General features: G+C 56.1%; 1 protein-coding gene across 1 annotated transcript in view; it reads right to left on the bottom strand.

Annotated features, from left to right (window-relative positions):
• ASXL2 (ASXL transcriptional regulator 2) overlaps positions 1–22,949 on the bottom strand; it is a 57,129-nt gene that overhangs the window by 7,089 nt on the left and 27,091 nt on the right. The window contains exons 3-11 of the mRNA XM_077782497.1: positions 21,808–21,810; positions 17,062–17,170; positions 13,655–13,805; positions 10,718–10,830; positions 9,476–9,620; positions 5,205–5,345; positions 2,658–2,821; positions 1,202–1,298; positions 85–190 (exon numbers count right to left, since the gene is read on the bottom strand). Of these exons, the coding sequence (XP_077638623.1) occupies positions 85–190; positions 1,202–1,298; positions 2,658–2,821; positions 5,205–5,345; positions 9,476–9,620; positions 10,718–10,830; positions 13,655–13,805; positions 17,062–17,170; positions 21,808–21,810 (1,029 nt within the window). The remainder of the gene's footprint in view (positions 1–84; positions 191–1,201; positions 1,299–2,657; positions 2,822–5,204; positions 5,346–9,475; positions 9,621–10,717; positions 10,831–13,654; positions 13,806–17,061; positions 17,171–21,807; positions 21,811–22,949) is intronic.

The following is a 22,949-nucleotide window of genomic DNA, read 5'->3' as shown; positions in this document are numbered from 1 at the left end:
GATCCAGCTGAAGGCAGAAACCTCCCTGAGGTTCCAGGGAAGCCCCTGCCCACGGCCGGGCCCAGAACCCAGCTGAGCCCTCACCTCTGCCCGTAGTAGCTCTCGAAGAAGTGCTCCTTCCACAGCTCCACCTTCTTCTCCTTCTCCATCTCCTGCCGGATCCGCAGCTGCATTTCGGGGGTGAACTCTCCTGGGGGATGCAACGGGGAATTCTGAGCCAGGGGAGGGGTGGATAATGGGGCACAGGCCCAGGAGAGCACCCCAGGAACCCGGGATGCTGCTCCAGTGGATGGGGCAGTCAAGGGAACCGAGCTGGGGAGGGAACGGAGCCCCAGGAGGGGCTGGGGGAGCTGGGAAGGGGCTGGAGAGTCCCTGAGGAGCTGGGAAGGGGCTGGAGAGTTCCTGAGGAGCTGGGAAGGGAATGGAGAGTTCCTGAGGAGCTGGGAAGGGGCTGGAGAGTTCCTGAGGGAGCTGGGAAGGGAATGGAGAGTTCCTGAGGAGCTGGGAAGGGGCTGGAGAGTTCCTGAGGGAGCTGGGAAGGGGCTGGAGAGTTCCTGAGGAGCTGGGAAGGGGCTGGAGAGTTCCTGAGGAGCTGGGAAGGGAATGGAGAGTTCCTGAGGAGCTGGGAAGGGAATGGAGAGTTCCTGAGGAGCTGGGAAGGGAATGGAGAGTTCCTGAGGAGCTGGGAAGGGGCTCAGCCTGGAGCAAAGGAGGCTCAGGGGGACCTTGTGGCTCTCACAGCTCCTGCCAGGAGGGAACAGCCAGGGGGGATTTGGGATCTGTTCCCAGGGAACAGGGACAGGAGGAGAGGGAACAGCCTGGTCAGACTTGGAAGGGCCTCACCACCCTCCCAGGAAGAATTTCCCCCAGTTTCCCATCCAAACACCCAAAGGGATGGCTCTGAGCACCTTGTGCTGGTGAGCCCGTGCCCTGCTCTGGAACAGAATTTCCCTTCTCTGCCCCTCAGCAGTGTTGTTTAGGAGCCACAGCTCCAGAATACCCCAGCTCTACTGTCACTTCAGATTTTTAATGCATTTTTCCTTCTTTTCTCCTATCTTCCAGAGATTTCCTGTGTCAGTTCAACACAGAACTCACCTGCAGCCCCCTCCCACCCTGAGCCCCCAGTTCTGAGTCCCTGCAGAGCTGCAGCTTCTCCAGGAACTCCCTGCAGGCCTCCCCACCCCTCCCCAGCCCCCTTTACCTTCTGCCAGCCTCTCCTTCCAGCCCTGGGCAGCCGAGGTGAAGAATTCGTTGTTGAGCGCAGAACTGCTGAGCCTCATCAGCCCGTCAGCCCCGACCTGGGAGAGAGGGCTCGGTCACCTCTGGTCACCTGTGGTCACCTGTGGTCATCTCTGGTCACCTGTGGCACCTCTGGTCACCTGCTGGTCACAGCCCCTAGCCACAGCCCCAGTCACCTCTGGTCACCTCTGTCACCTCTGGTCACCTGCTGGTCATCTCTGGCCACAGCCCTGGTCACCTGTGGTCACCTGTGGTCACCTCTGGCCACAGCCCTGGTCACCTGTGGTCACCTGTGGTCACCTCTGTCACCTGTGGTCACCTCTGGTCACCTGCTCGTCACTTGCTGGCCACAGCCCAGTCATCTGCTGGTCACCTGCTGGTCACTGCCCCTGGCCACAGTCCTGGCCACAGCCCTGGTCACCTGCTGGTCACCTCTGGTCACCTGCTGGCCACAGCCCTGGTGTGCCAGGCCAAGGCCAGACCCATGGGCAGCAGTTTTTGTGCCCGGCCCTGTGGGGTTCTGTGGGGCCCCAGGTGAGTGTGTACCTGTGAGGAACCCCCAGGTGTGTACGTGTGAGGAACCCCCAGGTGAGTGTGTACCTGTGAGGAACCCCCAGGTGTGTACCTGTGAGGAACCCCCAGGTGAGTGTGTACCTGTGTGGCACACCCCAGGTGAGCTGTACCTGTGTCGTACACCCCAGGTGAGTGTGTACCTGTGAGGAACCCCCCAGGTGAGCTGTACCTGTGTCGTACACCCCAGGTGAGCCGTACCTGTGTCGTACACCCCCAGGTGAGCTGTACCTGTGTCGTACACCCCCAGGTGAGCCGTACCTGTGTGGCACACCCCAGGTGAGCCGTACCTGTGTCGTACACCCCCAGGTGAGCTGTACCTGTGTCGTACACCCCCAGGTGAGCTGTACCTGTGTCGTACACCCCAGGTGAGCTGTACCTGTGTGGCACACCCCAGGTGAGCTGTACCTGTGTCATACACCCCCGGGGAGCCGTACCTGTGTCGTACACCCCCAGGTGAGCTGTACCTGTGTCGTACACCCCAGGTGAGCCGTACCTGTGTGGCACACCCCCAGGTGAGCTGTACCTGTGTGGCACACCCCAGGTGAGCTGTACCTGTGTCGTACACCCCAGGTGAGCTGTACCTGTGTGGCACACCCCCGGGGAGCCGTACCTGTGTCGTACACCCCCAGGTGAGCCGTACCTGTGTCGTACACCCCAGGTGAGCCGTACCTGTGTCGTACACCCCCAGGTGAGCTGTACCTGTGTCGTACACCCCAGGTGAGCTGTACCTGTGTCGTACACCCCAGGTGAGCTGTACCTGTGTCGTACACCCCCAGGTGAGCTGTACCTGTGTGGCACACCCCAGGTGAGCCGTACCTGTGTGGCACACCCCAGGTGAGCCGTACCTGCCTGTCCACGTCGGGCAGCAGCAGCAGCAGGCGCTGCTGGCACTCGGGGGGCAGCAGGGAGAAGGTGTGCTTGTTGATCAGGGCGCGCAGGTTGGTGTTCACCAGGATGGAGTCGGGCGTCTCCACGTCGATCTCGGCGCTGCGGGCTCTCTTCAGCTGTCCTGGGAGCACAGGTGGGGTCACCCTCAGCTCCTGGGTCACCCTCAGCTCCTGGGTCACCATCACCCTCCTGGGTCACCCTCAGCTCCCAGGTCACCCTCAGCTCCCGGGTCACCCTCAGCTCCCAGGTCACCCTCACCCTCCCTGGGTCACCCTCAGCTCCCTGGGTCACCCTCACCCTGCCCAGGCCTGCCCCGGGGCTGGCACCGCGGTGCTGCCCAAGGTGGATCCACTGAGGAGATCCTTTAATAAATCCCTGCTTTATTCTTTAGATTTTCTATTTTTCACATTCTGTGCTGCTTTGGCATGTGGGTCTGGGCTTCATGATGATGGTGAGCTCTGTGCACAGAGCAGAGACAAAACAATTCCTGCTCCAGCTGGGCACCAAGGACAAATGATCCAAACCTCAGCCCAGGAGCACAAACAACATGGAATAAAGAGAGAAAAACAAGGATGGGACTGATGGGCTAAAGCTGGAATGGGACAATGAACTCCAAGGTGCCAATGGAGCAGAACTGATCCCAGGGAGAGCCCCGGGAGCGCTCGTGCATTTTGGGGCCATTTTGGGTCATTTGGGTGCAGCCCTGGCTGGGCTCTGGTGCTGCCCAAGGTGCATCCATGAGGAGATCATTTTAATAAATCCCTGCTTTGTCCTTTAGCTCTGCCCAGCCTCTGCTCCAGGGCATCACCCCCGAACACAACCCTGTGAAGATCTGGTGAATCCATGGATGGGTTCCCACCAGAGAAGTTCTCAGGAGCTGGAGGGAACGGATGGGTTCCCACCAGAGAAGTTCTCAGGAGCTGGAGGGAACGGATGGGTTCCCACCAGAGAAGTTCTCAGGAGCTGGAGGGAACTGAGCTCAGCACGCCAGGGACTAAACAAGCTGAACAGCTGAATCTGATTTCTGCCCCAGGGTGGTTTCTAACTCCATGTCTCACCAACAGAGCTGGGAGGTCCTGGCACAGAACCTTCCCTCCCCACCTCCCTGGGAGCCCAGGCTCTCGGGAGGGTTCCTGCAGCTCCCATGGCCACAGCCACCGTCTGCTTCACGTCTCCACTTTGTTCCTGGGGATTTCTTCTGCACTCTCCTGCTCTGTGCCTGCTCTCCACTGGGACAGAGACCCCAGGGTGAGGAACAGCTGCAGCTGGGCCAGGGGAATTTGGGATGGATCCCAGGAAAGGATCTGCCCCGGGGAACGGGCACGTTCCCAACCCTGCCAGAGCTCCAGGAGCCTTGGGACAGCCAGGGATGCACGGGGTGGTGTCACCCTGATTCTTAAGATTTTCTAAAGCCTTCTGAGGTTACATTCTGTTAGAAAACTTCCCCACACATTTTCTATAAACAAAGTATTGTTTTGCATCCCTTCGTGGGGGTAGAAAAAGTTAATATACTAGTGGTTTGTCCAATGTCTTTGGAGAGGTGGCCCATTCACTCTCCAACCCACTGTCACCTTTGGAAAAGTATAAAAGTTGGAGTCAGAAAAATAAACCTTACTCTTTTTTACCTTCCATCGTCGTGGCTCGTGTTATACTTTTTTGTGTCCTATAGCAACAGGGTGGCACTGCTGGGATAACCTGGGCAGCACCAGGAGCTGCATTCCATGCTCCTTGGGGCTTTCCTCCCCTCCAGGACATTCCACTCCTTTGTAAGAATATCCTGAAATTCCCCAGGGCCAATCCCACCCGTGGGGAATGTCACAGGAACCAGGAAGGTCGGGAGGGCTGAGACAGCTCCACTGAAGGGCTGGGAGCCAAATCCAGCAGGGTCTGAGGGATGGAGACCCTGGGAGGAATTTCCTTTCCCTTTCCATGTTATTGGAGTGTGCAAGGACATTAAAAACCCATAAATAATGCAGGTCCCACAGCTGGGGACTCCCAGGAGAGGCCCAGCTGATGGACACTGGGCAGGGCTGATCTGAGCATGGATTATTATGGATTATTACTATTATTATTATTATAGATTATGGATTATTTATCCCAGTTCCCAGGAGAGGCCCAGCTGATGGGGACCGGGCAGGGCTGATCTGAGGATGGGTTATTATGGATTATTATGGATTATTATTATTATTATTATTATTATTATTATTATTATTATTATTATTATTATGGATTATTTCTCCAAATTCCCAGGAGAGGCCCAGCTGATGGGCACTGGGCAGGGCTGATCTGAGGATGGATTATTACGGATTATTATTTTGACTAGATTTATTTGATTATTATTGTTATTATGGATTATTTATCCCAATGCCAGCAGACTGGCAGCTCCCTCAGCAATGGAAGGAGCACCCTTCACTCCCCTCTGCTGCTTCAGCTTTTCCCTGGCACTGGAGCAGCCGAAGCCCTTTTCCCAGGGAAGCAGGGAGGGCAGGGAATGCAGCCCTTACGTGCGTGGAGCCGCTCAGATCTCGGGAAGGGCTTCTTGGCCAGCCCTGGCAGGGAGTTCTCCAGCTTGAGCGAGGGCGAGGAGCTGCAGGTGGAGTTTGGGGGGCTGCTGGAATGTCCATCGGTCTGCTTCCCTTCCCAGCCTGCCAGAAAGGGACACGAGGAGCAGGGCTGAGCACACAGGGGTCCTGCACCAGGATCCTCCTGCGTGGAAGGGAGCTCTGCACCCCAGAGCCACCCCTGCAGTGCCAGGAGAGGCATTCCCAGCTCCCAGAGCCACCCCTGCAGTGCCAGGAGAGGCATTCCCAGCTCCCAGAGCCACCCCAGCAGTGCCAGGAGAGGCATTCCCAGCTCCCAGAGCCACCCCTGCAGTGCCAGGGCATTCCTGAGCTCCCAGAGCCACCCCTGCAGTGCCAGGACATTCCTGAGCTCCCAGAGCCACCCCTGCAGTGCCAGGGCATTCCCAGCTCCCAGAGCCACCCCAGCAGTGCCAGGAGAGGCATTCCCAGCTCCCAGAGCCACCCCTGCAGTGCCAGGAGAGGCATTCCCAGCTCCCAGAGCCACCCCAGCAGTGCCAGGAGAGGCATTCCCAGCTCCCAGAGCCACCCCAGCAGTGCCAGGAGAGGCATTCCCAGCTCCCAGAGCCACCCCTGCAGTGCCAGGAGAGGCATTCCCAGCTCCCAGAGCCACCCCAGCAGTGCCAGGAGAGGCATTCCCAGCTCCCAGAGCCACCCCTGCAGTGCCAGGAGAGGCATTCCCAGTTCCCAGAGTCACCCCTGCAGTGCCAGGACATTCCTGAGCTCCTGCAGTGCTCCTGCTCCTGCTGAATGCAGGAGATCCCTTGGAACCACCAGAACATCCCAGGCCCAGGCCCAGCCATCACACCCCACATGCTCTGAGCCCACCTTCCAGTTAATCCCAGTTTATTTTCCATCTGATCTGACCCACCATGGTCCCATGCTCACTTGCAGGGCTAACAGAGCTCCTGGCAGGGAAATCTCCCAAACCCTAAACTTCACCCCTCTCCTGCAGCTTTTGTCCTTGCCCTGGGGAACTCCTCCTCCTCTTCCCAGTGCTCCGTTTACCATCCTGCCTCCTCTCCCTCCCTTCCCTTCCTCACTCGAGCTCTCCCAGCTCCGACTAAATCCCTGAATTGTGCAGCCAGGGCCTTGCTTTCCAGCAGAACGTCGTTCCCTCCCTCCCATCTGTCTGAGCCCTGCTCTCTCCACAGCCCCGTGTCCCTGCTGGGGGCTGTCCCTGTGCAGCCCCACAGGGATGGGGGAAAGGGACTTTGTGGGGAAAAACCCACGAGAGGAACCTTCAGGCCTTGCCAGGGAGGGATTTGCAGCCTGAGGGGGCTCCTGAACACACCGGTCCCACCTGGAACCTGAGGTGAGGTAAGGAAGAACTGAGGAAGAACTCAAGGAAAAGCCTGGAAGCAGGAAAAGATCCTGCCTGAGCCCAGGGAAAGCATCCTAAGGCTGGAGTTACATGGCAGGAAGGGCAAAACTCCCTGGCCTTGGCACCTCTGGGGTCTCTCCCAACAGGGAGGAGAAACTTTCACCAGGAATGAGGGACAGATCCTGCCCCAGGACAGGCTGGGGCCCAGGGCAGCTCCCAGGCACTCCCAGCTCCACAGGGCTCCTGGAAAACCCTCACCCTGCCCAGGACATTCCCACAATTGTCCAAGAAATGCAGACACTGGGAATGGGGACACTGGGAATGGCCCTGGATGGGAATGGGGACATTGGGAATGGGGACACTGGGACTGGGGACACTGGAAATGGCCCTGGCTGGGAATGGGGACACTGGGAATGGGGACACTGGGACTGGGGACACTGGGACTGGGGACACTGGGAATGGCCCTGGCTGGGAATGGGGACACTGGGAATGGCCCTGGATGGGAATGAGAACACTGGGGATGGCCCTGGATGGGAATGGGGACATAGGGAATGGGGACACTGGGAATGGGGACACTGGGAATGGGGACACTGGGATTGCCCCTGGATGGGAATGGGGACACTGGAAATGCTCCTGGATGGGAATGGGGACACTGAGGATGGCCCTGAATGGGAATGGGGACACTGGGAATGGGGACACTGGAACTGGGGACACTGGGAATGCTCCTGGATGGGAATGGGGACACTGAGGATGGCCCTGGATGGGAATGGGGACACTGGGAATGCCCCTGGATGGGAATGGGGACACTGGGAATGCTCCTGGCTGGGAATTCCCTGGGAAGTGGAGAGCCCCTGGCACAAGCTGGATGTGTGCCACAGCCCAGCTGCCTGCAGGGAATGGGGCTGGAATGCTGAGCCCTGCCAGGGATTGTTTGGGGCACTAAGCCTGCCCCAAGCCAGGGAATTCCAGAGGTGCCAGGGAAACCAGCAGGTGCCAGGGAATTCCAAAAGTGCCAGGGAATTCCAGAGGTGCCAGGGAAACCAGCAGGTGCCAGGGAATTCCAGAGGTACCAGGAAATCTGGCAGGTGCCAGGGAATTCCAGAGGTACCAGGAAATCTGGCAGGTGCCAGGGAATTCCAGAAGTGACAGGGAATTCCAGAGGTACTAGGAAATTGGGCAGGTGCCAGGGAATTTGGGCAGGTGCCAGGGAATTCCAGAGGTGCCAGGGAATTCCAGAGGTGCCAGCTCCTGTGCCCAGTGCCTTGGCAGGGAATTCCAGAGGTGAATTCCTCTCTCCACAGGCAGCTGGCCCTGCTCCAGCCCGGCTGCAGCAGCTGGGAGGGGAAGGGTTCAGGGACTGGGTCAATAATTAACAGTAATGAATTAACAATAATTAGCACTGATGAATCCCCCACAGCCCAGGCTTTACTGGAGAGCTCGGTGGCTGAAGAAAGCTCGGGATTTGGGGCTGCAGACGCAGTTTTTGGGATGTGCATCAGGGCTCTTTGGGATTTGGGGGTTCTGTGCCCCAGAACCAGGCCCTTACCCAGGCACTCAGTTACTCTGCAAAGAGATCAGGGAAGGGACAGGCAGGAATTTGGGATTCCATGGAAAATCTGGTGCTGGCAGGGAGCTCCTGCCCTGCTGGAGCAGCCAGAGCAGAGCAGTGAGCTCGCTGCTCACTGACACCACAAATTCTGGAAATCCCTCAGGACCTTCCAGATGAGAACAGGACGTGGAACCCACCTTGCAGGATGAGGAGCCACCTTGGAAAGCATCAGTACCAGGAGAAATCCCAGAATATAAACACCAGGAGAGCTCCCCAAACATAAACACCAGGAGAGCTCCCCAAACATAAACACCAGGAGAACTCCCCAAACATAAACAGCAGGAGAACCCCAAAAAGAAACACCAGGAGAACTCCCCAAAAATAAACACTGGGAGAAATCCCCAAACAGAAACACCAGGAAAACCCCAAATACAAATAACCAGGAGAAATCCCAGAACATGAACACCAGGAGAAATCCCGTAACAGAAATACCAGGAGAAATTCCAGAACATAAACACCAGAAGAACCTCAAATAGAAATAAGCAGGAGAAATCCCAGAACAGAAATAACCAGAACAGAAATAACCAACAGAAATCCCAGGTCTCTCCAAGGTCTTTCCAAGGTCTCTCCTTACACTCAGAGCTACCCAAGATTGTCCAAGATCCCTCCCAGGTCACTCCCAGACTGCCCTGATCTTCTCCAGGTGTCTCCCAGGTCTCTCCAGGGTCCCTCCAAGATCCCTCCCAGGTCACTCCCAGGCTGCCCTGATCTTCTCCAGGTGTCTCCCAGGTCTCTCCAGGGTCCCTCCCAGGTCCCTCCAGGTCCCTCCAGGTCTCTCCCTGGTCTCTCCCAGGTCCCTCCAGGTCTCTCCCTGGTCTCTCCCAGGTCCCTCCAGGTCTCTCCCTGGTCTCTCCCAGGTCTCTCCCAGGTCTGTCCTCTCCCGGTGAGTCCCTCACAGCCCCCAGCCCCAATGCAGATGCTGAGGATGAAGAATGGAGAGGTTCCCTCCCCCCCAGCCCTGCTCCCCGTGCCCTGATCTTCCCATGCCCTGATCTCCCTGTGCCCTGAGCCCCCCATGCCCTGAGCCCCCCATGCCCTGATCTCCCCGTGCCCTGAGCCCCCCGTGCCCTGAGCCCCTGTGCCCTGATCTCCCTGTGCCCTGATCTCCCTGTGCCCTGATCTCCCCATTCCCTGATCTCCCCATTCCCTGATCTCCCCGTGCCCTGATCTCCCCGTGCCCTGATCTCCCCATTCCCTGATCTCCCTGTGCCCTGATCTTGCCCTGATCTCCCGGTGCCCTGATCTCCCCATGCTCTGCCCTACCTGAGCGCCCGGGCACGGCCTTGGCCTTGAGCAGGACGTGCTGGCTGGAGGGCAGCGCCATGCCCGGCCCCATGCCCGGCCCCACGGCCGCCCGGCACTGCTGCTGCTGCTGCTGCTGCTGCTTCTGCTGCTGCTGCTTCAGGGCCTGCAGGGACACAGGGACAGGGCTCAGCCACCCCACAGCCGTGGGGCACAGGGACAGGGCACAGGGACAGGGCTCAGCCACCCCACAGCCGTGGGGCACAGGGACAGGGCTCAGCCACCCCACAGCCGTGGGGCACAGGGACAGGGCACAGGGACAGGGCTCAGCCACCCCACAGCCGTGGGGCACAGGGACAGGGCTCAGCCACCCCACAGCCGTGGGGCACAGGGACGGGGCACAGGGACAGGGCTCAGCCACCCCACAGCCGTGGGGCACAGGGACAGGGCACAGGGACAGGGCTCAGCCACCCCACAGCCCATGGGGCACAGGGCTCAGCCACCCCACGGCCGTGGGGCACAGGGATCAGGGATCAGGGCACACGCACCCCACAGCCCATGGGGCACTGGGACAGGGCACCGGCACCCCACAGCCCATGGGGCACAGGGCACAGGGACAGGGCACAGGCACCCCATGGCGATGGGGCACAGAGATCAGCCTGTGGGGCACAGGGGTCAGGGCACAGCCACCCCACGGCCATGGGGCACGGGATCAGTCTGTGGGGCACAGGACACAGGGCACAGGGCACCCCACAGCCATGGGGCACAGTGCACAGGACACAGGCACAGGCACCCCACGGCTGTGGGGCACAGGGACAGGACACAGGCACAGGGGTCAGGGCACAGGCACCCCATGGCCATGGGGCACAGGGCACAGCCACCCCACGGCCGTGGGGCACAGGGATCAGCTTGTGGGGCACAGGACACAGGCACAGGCACCCCGTGGCCGTGGGGCACAGGGACAGGACACAGGCACAGGCACCCCATGGCCATGGGGCACAGGGATCAGCCTGTGGGGCACAGGGCACAGGCACAGGGCACCCCACGGCCGTGGGGCACAGGACACAGAGCACAGGCACCCCACGGCCGTGGGGCACAGGGATCAGCTTGTGGGGCACAGGACACAGGGCACAGGCACCCCACGGCCATGGGGCACAGGGATCAGCCTGTGGAGCACAGGACACAGGGCACAGCCACCCCACAGCCGTGGGGCACAGGGCACAGGACACAGGGCACAGGCACCCCACGGCCGTGGGCACTGACCTGCTTCAGAGCCTTCTTGCTGTGCTTCTGGGAGGAGGAGAGGCCCTTGCCCGGCACGGACGGCGAGGGGCAGCCGGACTGCGGGGAGCCCGCGGGCGCCAGGCGGGGCGACACTGCGGGACACGGAACACAAATGTCAACAGAAATACAGACACTCGTAAATATAAATACTCATAAATATAAGTGTTGAACATATAAATATAAAAATACATTCAAAAAATTTATATATATAAAAATATAAACATAATTATATATTATGTAGATCTAAATATAGTTATAAAACATAAATATAAAAGGTAAGTGTAGGTATAAATATAAATATATAACTATAGAAATAAATAAAAATATAAAACTAAATATATAAATATAAAATGTAAATGTAGACAGAGATATAAATTATAAATCTCTGCCAGCACCAGCCCTGCCTCTGCTGCTGCCCCAAAGCCAGGATGGGAGCTGGGATGGCCCAGGGGCTCCCAGGGCTGCAATTCCCTCGTTTCTCATTTCCATTCACCCATCCCTGCCTCTGCTGCTGCCCCAAAGCCAGGATGCTCTGTCCAGGGAGAGCAGCCAAGCATTCCTACCTGGATACAACCTGAGATTTTGGGATACCACAGCAGCCTTTGCCCCCTGCATTCCCAGAGGAGCAGCTTTATCCCCCCTGCATTCCCAGAGGAGCAGCTTTATCCCCCTGCATTCCCAGAGGAGCAGCTTCCTTCCCCCTGCATTCCCAGAGGAGCAGCTTCCTTCCCCCTGCATTCCCAGAGGAGCAGCTTCCTTCCCCCTGCATTCCCAGAGGAGCAGCTTCCTTCCCCTGCATTCCCAGAGGAGCAGCTTCCTTCCCCCTGCATTCCCAGAGGAGCAGCTTCCTTCCCCCTGCATTCCCAGAGGAGCCCAGGCCCATCTCCCCCAGCCCTGGAGCTCCAAGGAAAACTCCCCCCTTGTGCAGATCCTGCTCCAGCAGAAGCACAGCTGGCACTGCAGGAGGGCTGAGCCCCCCTGGGATGGGGCTGAGCCACTCCCTGACCCACAGCCTGCCACATGGAATGGATTTTACAGCAATTTCTGTGAGAGAATTTTGATAAGAGGATCCACGTTTACCCCTGGAAGAATTTTCTACCAAGGTTGTTGACACAGAAACCAAGAAAGAAAGGAGAAATAAGAGAAACCTGCAGTTTTTGTTCATTCCAATGAACACTTTGTCTTTTCTGACCAATGAGTAAACTTAGAAGTTTTGTAAGAATGTATAAAAAGCATGCATGCCAGAATTAAAACAGTTTGAAGCCTTCTGAAAATGGAGTGTGCTGCTTTGCACTGCCTCCATCCCAACCATGACAGTGCCAGGTGTGACTCTGTCAGTGCTGTTTTGTATTACTGCGTCTTTTATTTTGTTTTGATTTTCTTCCCTAATAAAGAACTGTTACTCCTGCTCCCAGATCTTTGCCTGAGAGACCCTTAATTTCCCATTATAATAATTCAGAGGGAGGGTGTTTCCATTTTGCATTTTGTCAGTGTTCAGGAGCACACATAATCACAGGATATGATTATCTGCAGGTGCTTCTATGGAGAGTTCTGGAATCAGGGGTACCAACCCAAATCTGACTCCAACGTGGCTTTCAAGCTGCAAGTATTTTATATTCTATCCTTATATAACTTACATATTAAACTTATATTGTTCTATTGTATACATTGACAAGAGTTTCTCGTGATCCTTCTTAGACCCCTGACCACAGAATAATCTCATTATTATTCTTATGATTAAACAGTAATTATATTTAATTACTAAACAATTATCACATCTAACAATTACATCATTTATCATGTAGTAGCTACACAGGTGCAATTCTAGCAAGGTACAAGGCCTACATGTACCTAGGGTTTTTTGTTTGTTTTTTTTTTTTTTCAGGGCCTACTAAGCTTAATTTTCCTTTTAACCCTAAATCCCCATGATTTAAAAACCCTTTTACTATCCATTTCAGAGGAGGCTCCTTCCTAAACCATGGCACTCATGTTCCTGCCCACCTGGAGGCCTCCACACCTGCAGCAGCAGCTGAGCTGGGGCCATGCTGAGGCCAGAGATGTGCTGGGAAAGCCCTGACCCTGCCCAGGTCACAGCTCCCCTCCCCGGGCAGGAACTTTCCTTTTCCACCTGCTCTCCCTCCCCGGGCAGGAGCTCACCTTTCCTTTCCTTTTTCCCAGGCAGGAGCTCACCTTTCCTTTTCCCTGGGCAGGAGCTCACCTTTCCTTTCCTTTTCCCTGGGCAGGAGCTCACCTTTCCTTTTCCCTCCCCGGGCAGGAGCTCACCTTTCCTTTCCTTTTCCCCGGGCAGGAGCTCACCTTTCCTTTCCTTTTCCCTGGGCAGGAGCTCAACTTTCCTCTTCCCTGCCCGGGCAGGAGCTCACCTTTCCTTTTCCCTCCCCGGGCAGGAGCTCACCTTTCCTTTCCTTTTCCCTGGGCAGGAGCTCACCTTTCCTTTCCTTTTCCCCGGGCAGGAGCTCACCTTTCCTTTCCTTTTCCCCGGGCAGGAGCTCACCTTTCCTTTCCTTTTCCCCGGGAAGAAGCTCACCTTTCCTTTCCTTTTCCCCGGGCAGGAGCTCACCTTTCCTTTCCTTTTCCCCGGGCAGGAGCTCACCTTTCCTTTCCTTTTCCCTCCCCGGGCAGGAGCTCACCTTTCCTTTCCTTTTCCCCGGGCAGGAGCTCACCTTTCCTTTCCTTTTCCCCGGGCAGGAGCTCACCTTTCCTTTCCTTTTCCCCGGGCAGGAGCTCACCTTTCCTTTCCTTTTCCCCGGGCAGGAGCTCACCTTTCCTTTCCTTTTCCCCGGGCAGGAGCTCACCTTTCCTTTCCTTTTCCCCGGGCAGGAGCTCACCTTTCCTTTCCTTTTCCCTCCCCGGGCAGGAGCTCACCTTTCCTTTCCTTTTCCCCGGGCAGGAACTCACCTTTCCTCTTCCACCTGCTCTTCCTCCTGTCCTTGGCGGCGCAGGCGTCGCTGCTGGAGCTGCTGCGCTCCGAGCTCTGCGAGTCAGAGTGGGCATCGCTGCTCTCCTCCGAGCCCTCCGACAGCTCCTTCAGCCCCTCGGGGATGTCCTTCTGCCAGGAGACACGGAGCACAGCGGGGTCACCCCGTGCTGGGCACAGAACCCCAAAAACACACGGGTTTGTTCCCCACGTGTGACCCTTCAGGAGACATGGAGCACAGCGGGGTCACCCTGCACCAGGCACAGAACCCCAAAAACACACAGGTTTGCTCCCCATGTGTGATCCTCCAGGAGACACGGAGCACAGCGGGGTCACCCTGCACCAGGCACAGAACCCCAAAAACACACGGGTTTGCTCCCCACGTGTGACCCTTCAGGAGACACGGAGCACAGCGGGGTCACCCTGCACCAGGCACAGAACCCCAAAAACACACGGGTTTGTTCCCCACGTGTGACCCTCCAGGAGACACGGAGCACAGCGGGGTCACCCCATGCCGGGCACAGAACCCCAAAAACACACGGGTTTGCTCCCCACGTGCGACCCTCCAGGAGACACGGAGCACAGCGGGGTCACCCCGTGCTGGGCACAGAACCCCAAAAACACACGGGTTAGTTCCCCACGTGCCACCCTCCAGGAGACACGGAGCACAGCGGGGTCACCCTGCACCAGGCACAGAACCCCAAAAACACACAGGTTTGCTCCCCATGTGTGATCCTCCAGGAGACACGGAGCACAGCGGGGTCACCCTGCACCAGGCACAGAACCCCAAAAACACACAGGTTTGCTCCCCATGTGTGATCCTCCAGGAGACACGGAGCACAGCGGGGTCACCCTGCACCAGGCACAGAACCCCAAAAACACACGGGTTTGCTCCCCACGTGCGACCCTCCGAGTGCCCCACAGTGCTGGCCCCAAAGCCTCCCCTCAGGTGGGTCCCTCCTGAGGGCAGGGGACACGTCCTGAACGCTGTCCCCATCGCCACCTCCCACCCTGCCCTTCCCTGATTCCCCATCCCCAGCCCCATTGACGGCACCCAGGGGATGGATCCCAGTGCCAGAGGGCAGGGCTGGAGGGGAGACTGGGAATTGGGGAATTCAGCGATTAGGATTGCTGGAACTCAAAATGTCTCTCAGACATTTTTAGAGGTTCCAGGCCTTGGTCAGAAGCATTTTAGACCCTGACAGGCAGCTGGAAACAGTTGTGATTTTGAGTTTGAGCCATGGAATGATTTACCAACTTTGGAGGTGGAACAAGCAGTCACAAAAGGTTGGAGAGTATAGTAAAAGTAGTTACAAAACAGAGAGAAGATTTTTTTTAGTATTGTACAGGGGGGTTTTAACACTTGTACAGGAAGGTTTTTACTTTGCACATGGGGGTCAGAAGTTCTAAGATGGAGGAAAGTGGGCTGATCCTGTTCTTCCTCCTTCTTTTTCCTTGCCTCCATGTTCTTGGTGATGTTGGCACTCACAGATTGGTTTAGAGTAGGAAAGCACTTTGTAATATAGGTAGTAGGTATTGGGGGAAAACTATAATCATGTAACACGTAATATATCATATAAAAGATAGCAGCAGCCCTGGGCGGGGAGAGAAGAAGCAGTCGGGGTCAGAGAGGATGTCAGGGTGTGTGTGTGCCTCTGCCTGGGCTGCTGAGCAAACCACAGCAGCTCAAGGAGAAAATCTTTTAGATAACCAACAATAAACTGCCTTGAGACCAAACAGGAAGAGCCTGCGGAGTTTTTCTTTGGAAGCACGGGCTGGAGGAGGAATCTCACCACCACATGGGACCCCAGAGCAAGGCTGGGGTTCCCACAAGGATCCCTGGCAGTGCCCGAGGCCGGGCTGCACACCGGGACACCCTGGGACAGTGGAAGGTGTCACTGGGTGGGCACCAGAGACAAATCCACCCCAAATCAGGAATGCTGGAGCCAGCTTCCTCCTAGAGTTTAATAAAACACAGCTTCTTTTTAAAGGCAATTCCCCTTATTCCCTCTGTGACTGACACTGAGGATAAGGTGATTTCCCATCTCTAGACAGGAGCTGAGGGCAGTGAGGTGACCCTCTTGGGGCTGGGCCTTCATTAACACTTTAATTTTAATTATTCCTTCCCTTCTGGGACAGGAACAGCCACCAGCACTGAAGAGCTGCAGTGACCACTTAGGGCTGGGCCTTCATTAACACTTTAATTTAATTACTCCTTCCCTTCCCGGACAGGAACAGCCACCAGCATGGTGCAGAGTGGGTGAGGAGCTGCAGTGACCACTCAGGGCTGGGCCTTCATTAACATTTTAATTTTAATTATTCCTTCCCTTCTGGGATGGGCTGGGACCAGGAGTGGATCGGGCACAGCTCGGACTCGATCCTGTTGGATTGAGGTTTTTTTTGATCTAGAGATGGGGTAACTGAGGGGTGTTTTAAAAACTTTTCTTTTCTTTTAATTTCTTTTATTTAATGTATTTCATTTTTATTTTCATTTATTTTATTTCATTTCATATATTTTATTTTATTTTAATTTATTTAATTTCATATATTTTATTTTGTTTCATATATTTTATTTTCCTTTAGTTCATAGATTTCATTTCATTCTTTTATTTCATGCAATTGTTTTTTATTTTATTTTATTTCATGTTATTGTATTTTAATTTACTTTCACATATTTTATTTTATTTTTAATTTAATTTAATTATTTTATTTTATTTCATAATATTATTTTATTTTCATTTATTTTATTTCATTTAATTTCATTTCATTATTTTATTTATTTCATTTTAATTTATTTTATTTTCACTTACTTTATTTCAGAGATTTTATTTTATTTTCATTTATTTTTATTTTATTTTATTTCATTTTCATTTCCCCCACATCTGAACCAGAAAACCCTTAATCCCCTTTGGGGATTTCCAGCCCAGGGCACGCTGGCACCTTGCCCCAGCCTTTTCAAGCAGTGCCCCAGGCTGGCACTCACCTTGAGGGTGTAACACCCACCCTACCCGGGAGCTGGTGGGGTTGGCACTCACCTGGTGGGGCTGGCACTCACCTGGAGGGGCTGGCACTCACCTTGATGGGTTGGCACTCACCTGGTGGGGCTGGCACTCACCTTGGGGGGCTGGCACTCACCTGGAGGGGCTGGCATTCACCTGGAGGGGCTGGCATTCACCTTGGGGGGCTGGCACTCACCTTGATGGGTTGGCACTCACCTGGAGGGGCTGGCACTCACCTTGATAGGTTGGCACTCACCTGGTGGGGCTGGCACTCACCTTGGGGGGCTGGCACTCACCTTGATGGATTGGCACTCACCTTGATGGGGCTGGCACTCACCTGGAGGGTGTAATGCCCACCCTGCCTGGGACCCAGAGGGGTTGGCACTCACCTTGAGGGTGTAGACGCCCATCCTGCCCGGGACCTTGTAGAAGATGCCCTCCTCGCCGCGGGAGTTGGTGTGCAGCATGGCATTCAGGCAGGCCAGGGGGGACGTCCCGCTGCGGAGAGAGACGGGCAGGGTCGGTGGGAGCCCCCCGGGCACGGAGACCCCCGGGCAGGGAGACCCCACGGACACAGAGATCCCCGGGCAGGGAGACCCCACGGACACAGAGACCCCTGGGCACGGAGACCCCATGGACACAGAGACCCCCGGGCAGGGAGCCCCCCAGGCACAGAGACCCCACGGACACAGAGACCCCACGGGCAAGGAGCCCCCACGGGCAGGGAGCCCCCCAGGCACAGAGACCCCCGGGCAGTGAGCCTCCCCAGGCATGGAGACCCCCAGGCAGGGAGCCCCCACGGACAGGGAGCCCCCCAGGCACGGAGTTCCATGGGCAAGGAGCCCCCCAGGGCACAGGCATGGAGACCCCCGGGCACAGAGGCCCCCAGGAATGGGCATGGAGCCCCCCAGGAACGGGGAGGGAACCCCCAGGCATGGGCATGGAGCCCCCCAGGGCAGGGAGCCCCCCATGGCATAGGCAGCCAACCAGGGGCATGGGCAAGGATCCCCCCAGGGCATGGAGCCCCCCCAGGGCACGGGCAGACCCCCAGGACAGGGAGTCCCCCAGGGCACGGGCAGACCCCCAGCCCCCGGGCACCCCCAGCCCCCAGGCACCCCCAGCCCCCCAAGCAGCCCCCCAGCCCCGGGCAGGAGCGCAGAGCCAGCCCCCAGGCACCCCCAGCCCCTGGGCACCCCCAGCCCCCAGGCACCCCCAGCCCTGGGCAGGAGCGCAGAGCCAGCCCCTCTCTCAGGGGGTTCAAGCTGAAGCCGGCACGGTCAGCAAAGGGAAACGGGGCAGGGACGCTGCAATCCCGGGAAAAGCAAACCAAAATCCCCTCCTGGTTCGGGTCTGCACCTCCTAACTGGACATGGGAACCCCAAACTGGAAATGGGAACCTCCTAACTGGACATGGGAACCCCAAACTGGAAATGGGAACCCCAAATTGTACACAGGAACCTCCTAACTGGACATGGGAACCACAAACTGGACACGGGAACCTCCTAACTGGACATGGGAACCACAAATTGTACACAGGAACCTCCTAACTGGACATGGGAACCCCAAACTGGAAATGGGAACCACAAACTGGACATGGGAACCACAAACTGGACATGGGAACCTCCTAACTGGACATGGGAACCCCAAACTGGAAATGGGAACCTCCTAACTGGACATGGGAACCCCAAATTGTACACAGGAACCTCCTAACTGGACATGGGAACCACAAACTGGACATGGGAACCACAAACTGTACATAGGAACCTCCTAACTGGACATGGGAACCCCAAACTGGAAATGGGAACCACAAACTGGACATGGGAACCACAAACTGGACATGGGAACCCCAAATTGAACACGGGAACCTCCTAACTGGACATGGGAACCCCAAACTGGAAATGGGAACCACAAACTGGAAATGGGAACCCCAAATTGTACACAGGAACCTCCTAACTGGACATGGGAACCACAAATTGAACACAGGGTCCCAAACTGGACACAGATCTACAAACTGGACACGGGAACCTCAAACTGGACACAGAACCCCAAACTGGACACGGGAACCCCAAACTGGACACGGGAACCCCAAACTGGACATGAGAACCTCAAACTGGACACGGGAACTCCAAACTGGACACAGGGATCCCAAACTGGACACGGGGATCCCAAACTGGACACAGAACCCCAAACTGGACACGGGAACCCCAGATTTACAGCCCCACCAAACCAGCCCCAGAAGGACACGAAACCAAGGCCGGATGCTCCCCCAGCACTCAGGTGACCACAAAGCTGCTGGGACCTGCCTGACCCTGAGGGGAAGACCTCGAGATGTTCTCCTGGGCCCCAGCCGGGGCTGCCCTCGGCCCGGGCAGTCTCTGCTCACCAGCAGCCCCACAGGAAGCTGGGCTGAGGGTCACCCCTGGGGGTGGAACGGGATGGGATGATGGGTGGGAAAATGGGATGGGATGATGGGTGGGAAAATGGGATGGAATAATGGGATAATGGGATAATGGGATAATGGGATGGGAGAATGGGATGGGAGAATGGGATGGGAGAATGGGATGGGAGAATGGGATGGGAGAATGGGATGGGAGAATGGGATGGGAGAATGGGATGGGAGAATGGGATGGGAGAATGGGATGGGATAATGGGATGGGATAATGGGATGGGATAATGGGATGGGATAATGGGATGGGATAATGGGATGGGATGGGATGGGATGGGATGGGATGGGATGGGATGGGATGGGATGGGATGGGATGGGATGGGATGGGATAATGGGATGGGATGGGATGGGGATGGGAGAATGGGATGGGGATGGGATAATGGGTGGGATAATGGGTGGGATAATGGGTGGGATAATGGGTGGGATAATGGGATGGGATGATGGGATGGGATGATGGGATGGGATGATGGGATGGGATGATGGGATGGCATGATGGGATGGCATGATGGGATGGCATGATGGGATGGCATGATGGGATGGCATGATGGGATGGCATGATGGGATGGCATGATGGGATGGCATGATGGGATGGCATGATGGGATGGCATGATGGGATGGCATGATGGGATGGCATGATGGGATGGCATGATGGGATGGCATGATGGGATGGCATGATGGGATGGCATGATGGGATGGCATGATGGGATGGGAGAATGGGAGAATGGGATAATGGGAGAATGGGATAATGGGAGAATGGGATAATGGGAGAATGGGATGGGATGATGGGATGGGATGATGGGATGGGATGATGGGATGGGATGATGGGATGGGATGATGGGATGGGATGATGGGATGGGATGATGGGATGGGATGATGGGATGGGATGATGGGATGGGATGATGGGATGGGATGATGGGATGGGATGACTGCAGCCCTTGCTGGGTCTCTGCTGCCTCTGTGCCCAGCATCCCCCAACATTCCCTGATTCCCTTCTCCCACTGCCCGTGTTCTGCACCTGGGCTGCCTCTGCTCACCTGGACTGCAGCAGCTGCCCAAAACCAGCCCTAGGAACCAGATTCTGTCATTGTCACAGAATTCCCAGGATCACCAGGTTGGAAGAGACCTCCAAGAGCATCGAGTCCAACCCAACCCCAACACCTCAACCCAGCCCTGGCACCCAGTGCCACATCCAGGCTTTGTTAAACACACCCAGGGATGGGGACTCCCCCACCTCCCCGGGCAGCCATCCCAGAACTTTATCACCTTCCTGGGAAGAACTTTTCCCTGATATCCAGCCTGAGTTCCCCTTGGAATTCCACAGCTTGAGGCTGTGACCTCTGGCTCTGTCAGTTCCTGGAGAAGGAGCCCAACCCCACCTGAGCACAGCCACTGTCAGGAGCTGTGGGGAGTGCTGAGGTCACCCCTGAGTCTCCTTTTCTCCAGGCTGAGCACCCCCAGCTCCCTCAGGGGTTCCTCACAGGGTTTGTGTCCCCAGCCCCTCTCCAGCCTCGTTGTCCCCTCTGGACAAATCCCAGCGTCCTTCCCAACCTGAGGGGCCAGAACTGGACACAACCCTCGGGGTGTGACCTCACCAGTGCCAGGGACAGAATGACCTCCCTGCTCCTGCTGGCCACACCATTCCTGATGCTGGCCAGGAGCCACTGGCTCATGTCCAGCCTGCTGCCCATCAGGTCCCTCTCTGCCTGGGCACTGTCCAGCCCCTCTGTCCCCAGCCAAGAGCACTGCAGGGGGTTATTGTGGCCAAAATGCAGCACTGGGCACCTGGATTTGACTGCCCTTTCTCCTGATTTTGGATTTGACTGGCCTTTCTCCTGGTTTTGGATTTGACTGGCCTTTCTCCTGGTTTTGGATTTGACTGGCCTTTCTCCTGATTTTGGATTTGATTGCCCTTTCTCCTGATTCTGGATTTGACTGCCCTTTCTCCTGATTTTGGATTTGACTGCCCTTTCTCCTGGTTTTGGATTTGACTGGCCTTTCTCCTGGTTTTGGATTTGACTGGCCTTTCTCCTGGTTTTGGATTTGACTGGCCTTTCTCCTGATTTTGGATTTGATTGCCCTTTCTCCTGATTCTGGATTTGATTGCCCTTTCTCCTGATTTTGGATTTGACTGCCCTTTCTCCTGATTCTGGATTTGACTGCCCTTTCTCCTGGTTTTGGATTTAATTTCTCCTGTTCTAGCTCAGCCTTCCCAAGGCACCAAGGGAAGCTCCAGACCAAAGGCATCCCCAGGAACCATTTCCCACCTCAGCCCGGATCCAGCTGCCACAGGCACTCGGGGCAGCATTTCCCAGCTTTTCCCCCCGTTCCCCTCTCCTGTGAGCCAGGAGCTCTTTGCTGAGGGGTGCAGCCACCCCAGGGCCAGGCTGGCAGTGCCAGCAGCAGGACAGGGGCAGGGGCAGGGGAGCAGCTCCTTGCCAGTGACACCCCCAACATGCAGCACCCCGCAAGCAGCACGAAGCCCACATGCAAACCCACACAGGCAGCAGGACAGGACACGGCCAGGAAGGAGCTCCCAAGCCCCGGGTTCCCAGCTGGAGGCAGGGGAGAGCAGCAGGGGTTACTCCGGGGTTACTCCCTGGAGCAGGGCAGGAGCAGCTCTGGATTAGGGAATGCCAGAGGGGGTGTTAGGGGAGGAGCTGGACACGAGCAGTGCTGGCTCTGGTCTTACCTTCTGCAGGTGGAGTGCAGCCCAAAAAAAGGAGAGAAAGACCCCTTTAACAACTTCAGCAAAACAATGAACTCGTCACTGCACACCCCCTCCCCACTTCCAGCAGAGCCACACCCCAGTTTGGGATCCCAGGGGAGGGAGGACACCCCCTCCCCACTTCCAGCAGAGCCACACCCCAGGTTTGGGATCCCAGGGGAGGGAGGACACCCCCTCCCCACTTCCAGCACAACCAAATCCCAGGTTTGGGATCCCAGGGGAGGGAGGACACCCCCTCCCCACTTCCAGCAGAGCCACATCCCAGGTTTGGGATCCCAGGGGAGGGAGGACACACCTGAGGAGGATTCATCATTGCACACCCCCAGTCCCTCTGCAGCTCTCCTGGAGCCCCTCCAGACCCTGCCAGGGGCTCTGAGCTCTGCCTGGATCCTTCTCCTCTCCAGGGGAACATTCCCAGGGCTCTGAGGATTCCCTGGATCCTTCCCTTCTCCAGGGGAACATTCCCAGGGCTCTGAGCTCTCCCTGGATCCTTCCCTTCTCCAGGGGAACATTCCCGGGGCTCTGAGGATTCCCTGGATCCTTCCCTTCTCCAGGGGAACATTCCCAGGGCTCTGAGCTCTGCCTGGATCCTTCCCTTCTCCAGGGGAACATTCCCAGGGCTCTGAGGATTCCCTGGATCCTTCCCTTCTCCAGGGGAACATTCCCAGGGCTCTGAGGATTCCCTGGATCCTTCCCTTCTCCAGGGGAACATTCCCAGGGCTCTGAGGTGTATTGATACAACTGAGGTATTGAGTGTATTTGCATATAAATTTTGATGTATTTTAGGTGTATTGATGTAATTGTACATATTGAATGTATTTGTATATAAATTTTTGATGTATTTGAAGTGTATTGATGTAATTGTACATATTGAATGTATTTGTATATAAATTTTGATGTATTTGAAGTGTATTGATGTAACTGAGGTATTGAGTGTATTTGTATATAAATTTTGAGGTATTTGAGGTGTATTGATGTAATTGTATATATTGAGTGTATTTGTATATAAATTTTGATGTATTTGAATTGTATTGATGTAACTGAGGTATTGAGTGTATTGAGTGCCAGGCTCCCCCAGGGCACCCAGCTGGGACGTGGGGCAGGTC

Source organism: Lonchura striata, chromosome 3, assembly GCF_046129695.1.
Source record: "Lonchura striata isolate bLonStr1 chromosome 3, bLonStr1.mat, whole genome shotgun sequence".
NCBI classification, from domain to species: domain Eukaryota; kingdom Metazoa; phylum Chordata; class Aves; order Passeriformes; family Estrildidae; genus Lonchura; species Lonchura striata.
Note: the sequence above shows the minus strand (reverse complement) of the source record. Positions and strands in the feature narration are given on the sequence as shown.